Raw genomic sequence first — 15,723 nt, 5'->3', positions numbered from 1 at the left:
AAGATAATTTTTTATAGCTTTGTGAATTAGTGGTAATTCTTTCTTTTGGTACTCAGAATATATATAGCATATAATGTATTGGGAAGTACTACAGCATGAAGTACAATGGAAAGCTGCTGAAAAAGTTACTGCATTGTATGAAATCGAATGTAATTTTCCCTCTCAACTGAAACACGGGCTGCTAAAAGCTTTGTGGCCTGGCCTATAAAACCTGGACATTATAGCACAGGAGACAAAAGGCCCATTATTTAAAGCAGCTACTTGACAAATAAAACCTACATTGTGTGTGAGATTGGGGTCACATTTGGTAACATTTCAACACAAAACAACAAAGTGATGTTTTTCTGAGACATCTACACACGGCTAGGTTTAGAGATGTGACAATACAAACTTTAATTCATGAAGAAAGCTCACAGAAAAGACTGCTTTGATCACTTGAACACAATGACATACATGTCTGGATTCTTAATAATAAAGTGCATGTTTAAAAAAACCTCACCAAGCAAGAAAGAACAACAACAATAACATATAAGCAAATATGTTTCCCATAATAAAAAACATATTCAATATACTGTATTATTGGTATATTGTAACATCCCTAATTAAATTTGCAGGTTCTCATTAGGAGGTCTCTAATTCTCTGATCTGCCAACCCTTAGGAAGGAAAAGACATTTCCCTCACTGAATATGTGAAATTGCATATTGTTTGAAAAAGGCATTTGAATCACGTACACTTTTAGTTCTTCTTAATTTACCCAATGTCCATGTATCCAGTAGGTAGTTATGGTTGCTGCAGTGCTCTGTTTGAGTACAATATATGTCACTGCATGCTGGGATGGTCAGATTTGCTCAAGCACATTTCACAAGTGGGCACACCTGATCATTGAGTTGTGTGTAACAGAGGACACATGTAATATAATAACTGAACACATCTCCTGCCTGACCGAGCAGAATGTATTGGTTCCAGAAACTGAAGAGTAGTGTGACTTTTAAAGCCATCTGGGCTGTGTCTTTGCAAGAGCAGGACAGACCACCACAGTTCTGTATGTTTCACTGATGGCAATCACACCAAACTTTGCTTCTCTTGCACGAATACAACAGTTAAAAAAAACTTTTAGCGTTTAAAATATATAAAGTAACTACTACATGCCTTTGAACTGGGGAGATCACAGCACCAGCCAAAATCATGGTGCAGACAAAAATATTTGAAAAAGAAACAAAGGTAACATTTTGTGTTTTGGCTAAAAGGCCTCCTTTGAACTTTGAGTCCAATATCACATTATTCATTGTCACATTTAAATATGTCTTCTTGTTCGTTATCAGGCCTTGGGTGCCATTATAGGTCCCTTGTAGTTCTTCCTGCTTCCCTAGTAGTATCCACTGACACATCATCTGTCAGGTTTGTTCCTGAAATTAAAGTTTAACCCCCTGAAGAATCTGATCTGCTCACAAGCAGGGAGACAGGTAGGGTCCTATTGTATTTTTACCGAACACATACGTGACATTTAAGTTGTGTAAGGCATAATCTGTATGTAGGATCAAGAGGTGAATTTATGGTCCCTTTGAGAATGCTGGAAGGAAAAACATTACAGGGAAATGCATTGTGTTACTGTGTGTTCTCTGGAAAATGGCCTTTTTCGTAACGAATTAAAACTAATGTCAAACTTCGGTAGTCTATGCTGTGACGTTTTGCCTCCTGACTCCATCGAGTGTCACTGAGACATCTCCTCGAAGTTCCCATTGTCATAGTGGTAAGAGCCCTGCTCATTGTCCTGCAGGTCCATAGTGACTCCCTTCTTGGATTTCCAGCCTTTCTTGCGATTGCCTGGGTTCTGGACTGTGGCTCCATACGACGTTTTCTTCTTCGAGGCAAAGCTCTCGCTGTTAAGCTCAGTCTCCTCCGCCAGCTCGTCTTCTTCTATGAACCCACACTTGTCCTCGCTGGTGCTCTCCGGATCGGCCCAGTCCTGCTTTTCCCCCGAAGCGAAGATGGCGTAGAAGATCACGCCGGTGTAGTGCACCATGGAGGCAATCACAAACACATTCTGCCACTCCTCTCGAGTCTGCAAAAAAAAATTAACAAACTTTGAGATCATGTTATATCACAGAAAGATTGCCTCTTATTCTCTATCTTACACAACTGACACTAAACTTCTGTGAGCCATCAAGACTCCCTAGTGCTGAAATGCGGTGTCCCATACGTCAGCACAATAGTGTCGGAACCACAAACCGATAGTTGTTTCTTACATTGTTACTTATATTTGGAAATAATCATTTTTCCTTTATTACTGTTGTCATTAAGGATAAACCCCATGAGCCCTGGCCTTAAATTGAATTAAGGGCATATAATGGAAAGGGTTTTACAATTTTTCTGTGGCTCAGAATTTTGTCAACTCAGCATACAACTAAACCACGATCCTAGGAGCTGACAGGACTTGCTCACTTACTCTTCCAATACTGAAATGTTGGTCAGTTTTCACTCTGATCTTTAAACAAGTCTTACATTGTAAATTCAGTAACACATTCTGACATGAAACATATTCGTTGATTATATAACGTTCATCTAATTTCTCTTTTTTTTTAACTTTTGAAACCAGTGCTTTTGATTTTCTTTGAAGTTATCCAGCCATATTGTTGAAACTGATACCTTAGCTTTACTCAAGAAACATCTGGAAGAGATTGTTGGAGTTACTTTGGTCTAACTGATTATCTGAGTAAGAATAATTAAAATTGACATGACTAATTCTATTTTCAATTTATTATAAGATTATATATTAAAAGTAGAAGACACCTGCATTTCAGAGAGTTCTGAGCCCATCACTTCCACTGCTTTTATTTTTTTATATTGAGAACAAATTCTCATTTACAGTTATGGCCTGGAGATCCGTTAATACATCTTAGCAGTTGTATGGAGTAATGGAAGTCAAGTATTTTGCTGAAGAGAAGGAAATCCAGGATTTGTGTCCACATCCTCCCATTAAGCACAACAGTGTCCCAAACATTACTCCATGCTGCTGCTATTTCCAAATAAAGCAAATGACTGGATATTATTTTAAAGCTAAAAATGCCCATGTTAGCATTGGTATAGATACATTTACAGAAAGTATTTTTAAATCTGAAAGGCAGACACCAAGTATTCACCTATGGCCATCATTTGGCCTGTGTAGCAAGAGTGCCAATGTACCTTGTGCTTTGTCATGGCCCCTACAATGAGTGGACACACCATTCCAGACAAAGTCCCAACTCCATTAGAAATCCCCATCAGAATACTGGCATATCGAGGGGCAATGTCCAGATGATTTACATTAAATCCTGCAAACAAAAAATAATGTTTATTAGAAAAAACATACAGTATACACACACACTAGGGAATTTTGTGGGAAAAAAACATGGCTCTTTTTTTCTTTGAAGCTCAGAGAAATAAGCATAAAGTCCATCGAAGCAAGAGCTTTAAAAACAAAAAACCCAGCAGAGGAGGAAAAAGCACTCTAAGCTGTTGTGTAGATGTTCTGTAATTTTCCGTCTTACTGTACTTCAGCACAAAGACCCAAACGAAAGGCCTTTGCTTTGAATGCAGGCTGGTCCCTGTAGCCCAGAGGTAGCTGTCCAGGTAATATGACCGGCCAGCAACCCACAACTGACCGAGAATGGACAGTTGTGGCAGAGTGTGGGTGAGCCTGGTAATCTCAGACTTGAGACAGAAGAGTGACCTCTGGGACTTCCTGGGCTCTTTGTCAGAGCGACCTGGGTGGCCGGAGCTGCATCACCCCTCTGTTAGATTCCAGTCTCTCCTAAAGACACCTTGCAGTGTGAAAAGGGGCAGATGACAATAATAATGTTGGTTATGGAGGAGGGCAAGTACTGTTATAAAGACTGTCGTAATAAGCTTATTTGATAAACAATTGGTGATTCCACATTTGGCGCAGAACTACGATTATTGAAGAGGGATTGGTGGAAGAGTTCTTGATTAAAATCCAAATGCAGTGGTTTTAACTACTTGAAAAAACAAGCTGAATTTCAATTTGCATTATTTTTGTTATTTACTTTACAGGCTGCTGTACCTACATAAATTGAAAGCTTCATCATGCAATAAAATATAAAGAATGAAAGATCTTGAGCTTAGGTGAGTTTTAACAATCCTGTAGGCAGATCCATTTTGCAGTTTAGCCACTTAAGTTCTCTAGGAGTCTCCAATGCTATCAAATATTTAGATAATGTGCATCTGCTCTGCACTAGAGTAGGTTAAATGCATATTTTAAGAGCCACAGAAAATTCATATACAGCACCCTTAGGACTTTTGTTCATTCATTTAGAACATTTCTTTAATTAAAAACGCATGTTTCTTTAATTGATTATTGATAGTTGTTAAATTACCGGCATGTTTAAGTAGATATCCAAGCTTTTTTCTAAATGCACACCATATTTTCCTCCTAGAAATTATAATGCTTTCTTTGTGAATGTAAATGTCAAGCACAAGCGTCACCAACCACACACATTGAATTACACTTTGTGGCTGAAAAAATTAAATTTTTATGTAAAACACATAGGAAATCCATTCAGTTTATTCTCATAGTGCATGTATCCCTACAGAACATCTGCTGCAGCCTTGTGTTAAAAATGAAACCAGACAAAGGTAGAACAATCAGTACTTATGTTCGGAATAGTTTTGGAAAAAAAAAACTTTTCTTTAGAATGGAAATCTGTCTTTGAACCTGTGTCAAGAGCTGCTCAATGAGACAGTCTCCACTATGACAATGGAGAGGATTCGTTCCTACATGATAAGCACTCTGGAACGATCCTATAAGATTTGTGGTCCTTCAATTGAATTTTTAAAAACCGATTGAGGTCTATTTATCCCTGATTGTTTTATACATCCATTCATTTTTTGGTGACTTACATCGAAGAGTTAGACCTCAGAAAGAAAACTGTAGAAAGGTATAAGCATGTTTGAAGCATCTTTACTGGCGTTTTTGCTGATGTATTCTGAGATGTTTCTAGTACATTTTATGCAGTACCTTAGTTTGTGTTTCTTGTTAAAAGTTTTAAATCGCTTTAAAGAAAACAAAAAATGAAACCAGAGTCTAGTTTTGCTGTACATGTGGTGAGGACAGGCTGCTCACCAGAAATTGCAAATCCACTGAACCCCACTGCCAGAACCAGGAAGGAGATGGCTACTCCTCTCGTGTGAGAAAAACCCACCACAAGGAGCAGTGTGGCCTCCATTCCAAAGCCTGTGGACAAAGAAGCCGTTCATATCGCACATGAACTAAGCACACTTCAATTTCAAATTCATATCAGGTCATAGATATTCAGGATTATCACAAACATGTTACTGATTTTTGTGTCTAGCGTTATCATGCACTCCTGAATTTTCACCCCTCTTTTCCAATTTAGTTGCGTTTGCAGAAAATGATAAAACTCCTTTGGTAATACCTTAAAAAGATGAACGGGTGTCTCCATTTTTCTCAAAACAGGAATTTTACACCTACCGCCACAATTCATGATTTTTCGGACTGTTGTTGTGGACAAGATCTTCCGACTCCTCAGGAAATCTGCTAACTGTCCTCCGATGGGGACAACAATAGTCATCACCATGTGAGGTACTGCTGACAGAATCCCAACCTGGTGCCAAAGGAAATGACTGTAAGTGCAGGATCAGAATGGCGATGGGTTCAGCAGTATTGGATTTCTGCTTGACTGACATCTGAATAGCACACAGTCACCCAGACAGTCATGCAAGCATTTCCCAAACGGCATTTCTGTGTGTCCAAAGAAGACACTGGGACATAACATAATGGCATGAATCAATATTAGGAGCTTGTTTCAACTTGAATTGATAGAAATGTTTCCTAAAATATTGTTATGAAGTGAATCTAGATACAGGGTAACACCTGGCTTGTGTCAACATTCCTGACTTAAAGCAAGGGAATGTCTTCTGAGATGTAAGGGTCCCAGATTCAATGATCAATGCAACTGGAAAGTTTACCTTGGTTTACCTCAGCTGATTAAGTTCTGGGTAAATGTCAATCAACAGTCCAGGAATTGAACATAAAACAGGGAGACGGGAGGGAAAAGGGATGAAGATGAAGATAGAGAAAAGAAGGGAAGAGAATCAACAAGCAGGAGAGAGGGAAGGCAAGATCTCCCTGTCCGGATCACCTGGATAAAACAGATTAGATCTAAGTATTTGAACCCAGTTAAGAGAACTTTCAATCCTGTGATATTTAGGGAACTCCAATTTCCTGCGTAAAGAATTCCTTGGCTACAAATGGCCTCTCCTGGTTATTGGGTGCATTTTTGGAATAGGAAGATAGGTTCCCATTCAGTTTGCAGCATTTGAATTTGCAGAGAGAGAGAGAGATCTGCAGACACCCAGATCATATTCTGTTAGTTTAGAAGGCAGCTTTCTCTTCAAGTACTTGGTAGCAGTCTGGGGTTTTCTGGGTGGTTATGACGTTATGCCTTATTTGTAAATGTTTACATAGTGTAACTTGTATGTTGTATATTTATGTTGTATTTGTATTGTCATTGTTAATAAACACTTGTTCAACCCAGTGTACCTGAATGATTTACTTTTTATTTATAAGCTGGGGGTTATGATTATTTTAATTATTGATTTATCCACTTGGTTATTCCTCATATTTCTCTAGATCTGTAGCCCCCGATTTGTAACAATGTCATGCTTCTTTTTTGCGTGCCACTAAAAATGAGAGGTCTCCGATACATCCAGATGATAAGGACAATACAGCTCGCTCTCTTGCTGGACCAGTAATGGCACACACTTGAGAGCACACTTGAGAGTCCTGTGACTGGGATTACGCACTTGGCTGATTAGTAGTTCCCACTGACTCTCCTCATCTTCCTGGTTACCTGCAGGCATGCAAGCCTGTCAGCTGGGGCTGTTCCTCTCCTCTGATCAGCTCTGAACCTCCCGCACAGGGAGTGCGAGACAGAGGGCTCTGCCCACACTTCCTCTTTCTGTCAGGGTTTTCTGCAGGACACTTGGTTCTGGTTGCGGTGTGGTGTCATTTAGGGTTGTGTTGAAGCTGAGTGGCAAAACTGGGGCACGTTGCCCAATGATAACTGGCACATCAGGGTGAAACCGACATCTTTTGGATCTCATAAGAGTGGAGGTTTAGAGCCAATGGGAATAAACTGGGAAAACAGACAATTCTAAGAACCAATGAATTACCAATTACTTAATGACCAATTAACCAATTAACCCAGGCCTACCTTACTGATAGCGAAACCAAACACTTCTTCGAAATAGGCCGGCTGGCTGATCAGCAGCAGGTAGAAGGTCCAGCTCCTACAGAAGTTGGCCACGATGATGGCGTAGACTGGCATGGATGTGAAGAACCTTCTCCAGGGGGTCTTGAATTTCTAGAGATGTTCAGATCCATGTCGTATTGTTAATATGATATTTTTCATGGCTTCAAAGCACTTCAAGCTTATACGTTTTTGAGCGCAAATGGGCCCCGTGAGTCACTGTGAGTTCTGGGAATGAACATTTTTTTTAGCTCTTGTGTTTCACAACACTGGAGGTATGTAATCCACCTGTTCGCATGGCAGCTTTTCTGCACATGTGAAGGATATCCCTCTATAACGTAACTTTGAACAGTGAAGTTGGACTCACAGAAATCAAATTCAAAACTTCAAAGCAGAGTTTAACACTGTAAATGCAATGCAATTGAGATGTTCTTGGAATATCAAATTCTTTCTGATGGATTATTAAATCCATCTTGGTGGATTCAAATATTGAGATCTTATTCTGATCCACAATTCTGTCTATTGTAGAGAAGTACCTGATATATTAGCTATCTGTGACACTTTCTTACTCTTTTACATAAATTGCACAAGCAGGCCATTCATCTAACAATTAATAATGTATTTTTCCTGGTTTACAATGTCATTTTAAATTGCAAACATTACAGAGAATTCTTACATATCATATTTCCAATACAAAATCTCTAGCTTTACTTTTTGTGTGAAAGATGAATATTCTACATTACAAGCATTGTCGTGTTATAATTATACAGCTGTGATTTAATCTCTATCACTAAACAAGTACAACTATTACTTGTAATATGCAATATTTACAATACTTAATACTTACAATATATTACAATTTACATATGTAAAAATACATTTTGACTATCTCAACATTTGAGCACATTTTGTGAAAAGACAGTAGCAAATCTTCGACATATTTTGCACCACTGGGGAGAAATGATTTATTTTGAAGGGAGCCATACCTCAGTGGCACTCAGTAAGTTCATGCCCTCCCCTATGGTTGTTTCGATGTATGTCTTCTCTTCTTCGGTGATCGTAGGATGCACAGCAGGGCTCTCGTAAGCAAGCAAAAGCCAAAAAATGTACCACACTAACCCGAACACTCCTAATGGCAACAAACAACACAGATCAAAACTCTCCTTCTCCCTTCAGGAAAGAGTCTTGCATTATCTGAAGCTCTTCAGCATATAACACCTCTATTTCATATTGTCCCCATGCTGCAGGGGCACTCCAGTGGTACTTGTTTTCTTTTCTGAACAAACAATAATGAAATAACAGCTAAATAACACTTTATAAATGTATGTATAGTGTACATTTTAGTACACAAGTCTTGAAGACATTGCCTGGTGTAGACTTTCACTCAGTGTTTTTCCTTGTTTTTGCAGGAACACAATTCTACTTTTTCTCCTGCTGAAAGTATAGCCTCTTTGATTAATCTAGTACTACAAACCCTGACAGATTTGCAGTACAAAAGTAGCCTGTTAGCATTAATAATTGAGAAGGCGATGAACACTGCCTCCAAAATTCTCCATCTACGAAAGCGATTTAAGAGCACATGTCAGATTTGCAAGTTGTCTCCTCTCTACACTACAGGTGGGGCTGAAAAAGCAATACTCCATTCTCATGTATTGCCCTCTTTCCAGTTATAGCCCAGGCTGGAAAAAGGCAACGGTATGGTATTTTACATCTTCCTTGGACTGCAAAATGGCTCAAAAACACACTTGATTCAAGCCATACAGTAGTACCTGTAACTGTGAACACAATTCAATCTGGACAGACGTTTTAGTAAGTTAACGCATCCAGCCCTATCCCAGCAAGCAATGGACATGAGGCAAGACACCCTCTGGACTGGACACTTCCAAGGCAAGCAATGTAACATTAGATTTACAGAGAAGGAGATGTAGTGGAACAAAGTCCATAGCACTCTGTGACCCTCACGGTAAACATTCAACTGCTCAGTTTACAAATCAGGTAGCAAATAACCCAGATAATGGACTGATGGGTTCAAATATTAGCTATAGTATGTTCAAGTTTACTAGCATAGCAAATATAGGACTGCCAAACATTATTATAAGAAAATATTATTATTTTTACAAAAAATAAGTTGTAATAAATTAGTTTTTTATTTAGATTTTACATGCGAATACATTTTAATTCAGCCTCAATTATCAATTTTAATGGGTGTCATTACAAGGCATTGCTAGATATCACACTGCAATTACACTCAATGCAATAGAGGATTTAGTAAAGAAAGGGACATTGGGAACACAAATGAGTTGACAAAGACAGGGCAGGTCTTAGCATATTTCAGGATGAATCGTAAACACAGGCTGCACTAACCTTTTATCTAATGTTAACATGTTTGAAGGCATCTTCTGAAAGACACACTATTTCTCTATAAACCTGAGAGATAATGGAAAAAAAGACCTTATCTCTTGAGCCGGTTTGAGCTTGGTTTAACTTTACCAGTGTATGATGTGGCCAAATCCTTATGCATTACGGATTACACACCTGGCTTAGACTAATAAAAATGGATGGCAATCTTTGGTAATTTCCTCCATTTGGGGTATTAAGTCTTTATCAATGCCATCTGAAGCTGTTTTATCTCTCCTTTATCTGCAATTAATGGGCAGTGGGCGCCTTGTAATCTCGTATTCGTGTATTTGAACATCAGCCAGTTTGCATTCTCCATGCTTCATTCCCAGTGCATTTTGTAGTCTTGTTTGGAATGCTTTGTTCTTCGAAGGCCTTACCATATACATAGAAAACAGATGACCACCCAACGTACTGCACCAGGACACCTGCCAAAGGCATAGCAATCACAGCACCAGCATATGAACCTGTAGACAGACCACATTACAGTTGGAGAAAGAATGTTGGAGTGTAAAAAGATCATAAGTTCAGCTATAAATGACGGTAGGCTCATCTTGTCTATTTGGTAAGTTAGTTGGGGATCACTCTGAAGATCTCATCCACTCATATCTTGAAAGACCTATTCCATCATTTTGCCATTCCATTGCTTATCCCACTATTTATCTCTGCTAGTGATGACTATATGGCATGGTTTAACAAAGCAAAAATCAACAAAGTAGCAACATGCACCATCTGATCTACAGGTGCAAAGGCACAAGTCACCATTAGGATTAGGGGGATTGCTGTTTTACAAATCATTCTTTAATTTTAGAAAACGCGTGCCATCACAAAAAGCCTGAGATTGTAACATTAACAATAAAAGTCATATTCTATGGTCAGAGGCTTCCAGACATGTTTTGATTATATGACCATTGATATTATTTTGATTGTATTGTAACAGGATATTCAATATAATAACAATTAATACCAGGAAAAAGCAAGTTATTTCCGAAAGAGCTTAATACAAAGTATCCAAGAAGGAATAAGACTTAATATGCCTAAGTAAAAGAAATATCTTCCAGCTGTGGGCTGAGGCAGTTGAAACATCTGCAGGTACTCTTCATCAAAAACCTAATGTAGAGAGCACAGGTCTCCATGGCACCAAATGCTCATTAAATCAGAAGGCTCGTTTTCTGCATAACATTGAAAATATACTGCAGTACAAAGCAAAGAAGAATCAATTTTCCAACTTGCACATTTATAAATAAACTCCTCAGAGCAAACAGAGACATCTTTTTTACCCTAACCTCCAAACATATGCTCAAAAATATAATTTGTATTTATGTATTTATTTATTATTCTTTATTTTGTATTTAAAAAAGACCTGCTACAGAAGGAGAAATTGGACAAGATGAGAAGTAGGAGTTTATTACATCTGGTCTTTTGAACAGATTTCTGAAATCAAAGTAAATGGAAACATTACAATTAGGTGTGTTTTTCATTTTTCATATGTGATGTGATTCTTTTTTTGTTCATTTTTTTTTATTTTGTCAGTAAGGGTATTAGTTTTTTGCTTGGGCGTTTCAGTATCATCATTCAAGGGAATCTCCACAATATCATCAGTGGTCAAAAAAGCAAATCTGTAAAGTTGGACTCCACTCTGTGATTCTTGATTCCAAAATACGAGATATAATCCCTTTACTAACCATGTTATGGATACCTAAAGCAAACTCGACCATCTGAGTATAGTACAGTGATATCTTAGTGATCTCTACTGAAAAGAGTGGTTGAATTATCTAATTGATTGTAATAGATATGTTGCTGGGTTGCCTGGTAGCACAGTGGTTAGCATTCCTAGATATCTGTGCATTCTGAACTAGACCCCTAAACATTTTAGATGGAATTGATCTCCACAATTTGTTAAACGATTTAACATTGTTTATAGACAATAGTCTACCATAGCTGCAGCATCTGATCTGGAGGACCTTGCCCCGTTATCCCAGGATCTCTGTGTTGGTTGTCTGATAGTGTTTTCCCCATTCCCGGGTATTTTAACCTCGTCACATCTCCGGAGGGATCTATGGTAAACGGACTCTTGGACTGTGGCCTGACCCTCCTTCGGACCTGCTAAGATTTGGACGCCACTCTTTGTCTCCCCTGTTCACTGTCTCCTGGACTGTCACTGTTATTTTGTATACCATTAAACCCCTGTGTGTTCTCCCATACCACGCCTCCCGTTTCCTCCAGCTCTTACCGCACTGCATAGGGTGTACTACAGCACCCGACGCGGACTGCAGACCACGTCCGTAACACTGATAGTACACAACCACCAACTAGTTGTAAGGGGACTCAAACTTACTTACCACTGTCCAAAAGATACCGGGTCGCTGTAAATTAAGACTAGGTGTCCCCAAGAAGATGAGAACTATAGAGACACTGACCACAGAAGGATGTGGTGGCCAGTCTGCTCCGTTCCAACGGTGGCGCCCATTTGCTCCACATCCCATGGCATGCTGGGTAGGTAACGCCCTAAACACGGATACATCAAAATTCTGTGATTAAAAAAAAAGGCATGGTTTATTTACTTATCAAAGTGAAGGAGACTCTTTGATCACATATTTATTTACAAATAAGCATTGTATTTAATTTTAATGTCGCAGAGATGCTTGAAGTGGATAATGCAACTCCCGGACATCCACCCAGGTTGGCGAAGACAAGGCCATTCAGAGCTTACCAAGGCCGAGAAATCTGTGGTGCGTAAAAACAACACTCATGGGAAACAAGGTCTGCATTGTCTTATTGCTACAGTGGTGAACACTGTTCAGTGAATGCATGATGTACGATTTATTCTGATTGAAGAAAGCAGTACCCTTCACTCCGTTTCACACCATGACCACAGTACAAATTGATATTGCTATTTGAATTAATTCAATTATATTTAATTTTATTAAGGTAGGAGAGCTTGAAACTCCATTGTTTATCACCAAAGGCTTTCCAAAACTATGTTGTTGTTGTTGTTGTTGTTGTGTGATGGGTGAACTGTCTCTTACCTCCACCAGGCCTTGAAGGATCCTCACAAACATAACACAACCGTAGTGGACTCTTGCCGCAGACGGTATAAACATATTGAGCATTGATGTCAAGAAAATAGCAGCTCCGAACACCCTAGGAGAGAAACACACATGTTTGTATTTAATTGCTGAGGAGTGTTTCTGGCTGCAGTGTGATTAGGGAAAACATCGTTATACTCAGCTCTTGATGTCTAGGGAAACGTCTCTGGTCACTCATAGTCAGGCCATATCAGCTTAAAACAAATGTACAGCCTCTCTGGACTTCATTGTGGCTTCACCTTAGAAACCTCAAAACTGACTCTTTCATTACATACAGTACCTGAATTCAACTTTGTCTTATGTGCTGTTCGTTTGTGTGATATCTTTAATTGGAAATTGGTTTTGAATTATTTGCTTGTTCCAATTTTTATACCTAGAAATTATCATTGATTAAGAGATTATATAAAATATCATTGTTTCATGGGTATATTTATCCAGTTAAGATAGAGGTTCTAGTGAATATGCATCCCAACTCTGAATTGTATCAGTTTAGCAATAATATTATCTAATGCCTTTGTAATGTATATTTAAGGTTCAGTAAGCTCCAAAAGGTTTGGCTGTCAAAAGAAAACCTTGCAAATCTTAATTTTCTAATGTGACATCTCCATTCCTGCTTCACTATTCCTCCCAAATATCCTAAAAAATGATACCACAACTTTTTTATTGTTTTCTTTCCATTATTATTAACAAAACAAATGCATTTGACTTCTAGGGTGAGAGAATAATAAATAATAAAGCAGGAAAACTAAAATGGTTAAGAAGAACATCTGCACCAATAGAAAAGGCAAGAGGCCGTGTGGAAATGTGGTCAGGCCTCTGGTCTCGGAAGCAGGAGGATATTAGTTTAACTCCTATGTGTTCCATATTTATGGCACATTATGGTACATTGCTCTATTAAACCACTTGACAGGGCTAACAGATGCAAATGTGCTTTATGTTGAAAGGGTTGTTTCTTTTCCACCAAGCAAAATGTGGAAATTAATCATTCTTTTTTTTTATTTTAGAGAACAAAACAAAACCATTTTACATATAAACCACCATTATTCAGCCATACTTTTACAATTCACTTTCGAATATACATCACAAACAAAAATTGTCTATTCCTGTTTGTTCCCCTAGTATTTTACAATTATATAATTTTTAAACAAAACTATATACAGTACATAGTCACACAGTCAACATGAGGAAGATGTATACATTTATGAATCTGAAAAGGGAGGAGACTATATAAATATACCTTATTAAATTTCAGTTATTTTGTATCTCAACAAAAACCGACGTTTAAGGTTTAATGTACTGAACCCATCTAGACAAATATTTGACAATTTTTTTCATTATATATATATTCTTTATTAATTTAATCCAATCAGTCATTGTTGGTAGATCTGTGAGAAGCCACTTTCTTGGTATAGCTTTCTTCCCTGCTGATATAAGGATTCCAAGCAAATATTCATCAGTTCCCCTCCAATCAAAATCCAGTTTACCAAAATATAAAGCCTCAAATGTAAAGGGTACATTCCTTTCAAATATAGTTTCCAGGGCCTCATGTAATTCCTTCCAGAAAAGCCTTATTTTAGGGCAGTTCCAGAATACATGCCAATGACCACCTTTGTTTCCGCACTGTCTCCAACATTTAGAGTTTTCCCCAGTATGGTGCGCCTTCTGACTCAGAGTAATGAAAAATTAATTTTTAATGTTTTTTCATAAATGTGAGTTAGTATATCTCCATTGAAATTCACAAATTTTAAGCCACTCTTCATTCTAAATTCTAACTTCACTTTCTTTCACCCATATAGAAAATGATTTATTTTCAATAAAACCTTTATATAATCTAGATTTAAATGAATCAAGAATACTACAAACTGGCATCCTTCTTACAAAGTCTCTATGTCTACCTACATGGTAGTGTCTGAGATTTACCTTGATTGTGATTTTGCCTGTCCCATTTTAAAGCAGGACATGTTTTCTGTTTAAAACACATTACTCCAGCAATGTCTATAGAGGTGAGTGCTGAGAAAGGCACTGTGTCCTGTGCCTTCTTCATTGTTTTCAGCACACAGCCATAAGTAGCTTTATAAGGCAATTCATTAATTAATAACAAGTTTGCAACACCTCCAAACACTTTGTTAAATATTCATGGATTTATGATGATGTATCGGTTCTTGGGGTTCCCACCCTTGCTGCTCCTGCCCTGCCAGTTCATCCCTCACTCCCTGGGCACGAGCCCGGATCTCCAGTGTCACGCAACAGGGAACTTGCCAGCTGAGCTAAAGGAGATCTCCCCCAGCCTGGGCGGCTGAGATCCCCGTTATACGCAGGGGTGTATTCGTTACAATTACATTGTCCTTTATCGGTTTTTAACAAGAACAATGGTCCTGAGCCAACTATTTGTAATCAAGATATTTTTAGTTCATAATTTCTAGAAATAGGCTTCAGAATGCCTTAAATACATTATAATGATAGAAACCAAAATGACTTCACAAAAACTTCTGTATTAAAGAAGACAATCATTTTATTTTTTGACATTTCAATATACAGTCCTGTCCATCAGTGGTCACTAGTCCTTCTTGACTCAATTAGCCATTAAACCAGCCAGTCAGGCTAGATGGCCTTTCCTGTGTTCTGTCTTACTGTATATTCTTATGTTCTCTAGCAAACTAGAAATTTCAAATATCTTGTGTTCATTGCTTTCAGTTCTTAGCCTTAATGAAAATGAGAAAACAGAATTGTTTGTTTAATTGTTTAACTTAATTGTTGGTTGTACTTTGTTATTGCAGCATATGTTTCAGTGTCTTATTATACTGCATCAACCTACAGACAAAACCTGTTAAATAATAAGCTTTATTTTACAGATCTCTAGATCTCTATATCATATTGTTTCCAGGTGCTTGGTTTCAGTTGCTGTGCTGACTGTTCTTTAAGTATGAGCTATGTCAGTATGGGCATCAGGGGAAGTAGTGGTCAGGAG

The 15,723-nt window shown here is 38.1% G+C and overlaps 1 protein-coding gene across 1 annotated transcript in view; it reads right to left on the bottom strand.

Moving 5' to 3' along the window:
* Positions 1–368: 368 nt before the first annotated feature.
* slc17a8 (solute carrier family 17 member 8) overlaps positions 369–15,723 on the bottom strand; it is a 33,925-nt gene continuing 18,570 nt past the window's right edge. Inside the window, exons 4-12 of the mRNA XM_069192784.1 lie at positions 12,696–12,810; positions 12,087–12,174; positions 10,047–10,133; positions 8,256–8,398; positions 7,234–7,383; positions 5,490–5,622; positions 5,121–5,231; positions 3,185–3,312; positions 369–2,063 (exon numbers count right to left, since the gene is read on the bottom strand). Of these exons, the coding sequence (XP_069048885.1) occupies positions 1,713–2,063; positions 3,185–3,312; positions 5,121–5,231; positions 5,490–5,622; positions 7,234–7,383; positions 8,256–8,398; positions 10,047–10,133; positions 12,087–12,174; positions 12,696–12,810 (1,306 nt within the window). The 3' untranslated portion in view covers positions 369–1,712. The remainder of the gene's footprint in view (positions 2,064–3,184; positions 3,313–5,120; positions 5,232–5,489; positions 5,623–7,233; positions 7,384–8,255; positions 8,399–10,046; positions 10,134–12,086; positions 12,175–12,695; positions 12,811–15,723) is intronic.

This window comes from Lepisosteus oculatus, chromosome 7 (genome assembly GCF_040954835.1).
Source record: "Lepisosteus oculatus isolate fLepOcu1 chromosome 7, fLepOcu1.hap2, whole genome shotgun sequence".
Taxonomy (NCBI): domain Eukaryota; kingdom Metazoa; phylum Chordata; class Actinopteri; order Semionotiformes; family Lepisosteidae; genus Lepisosteus; species Lepisosteus oculatus.
The sequence above is the reverse complement of the archived record's forward strand: the minus strand, read 5'-3'. Positions and strand labels throughout refer to the sequence as shown.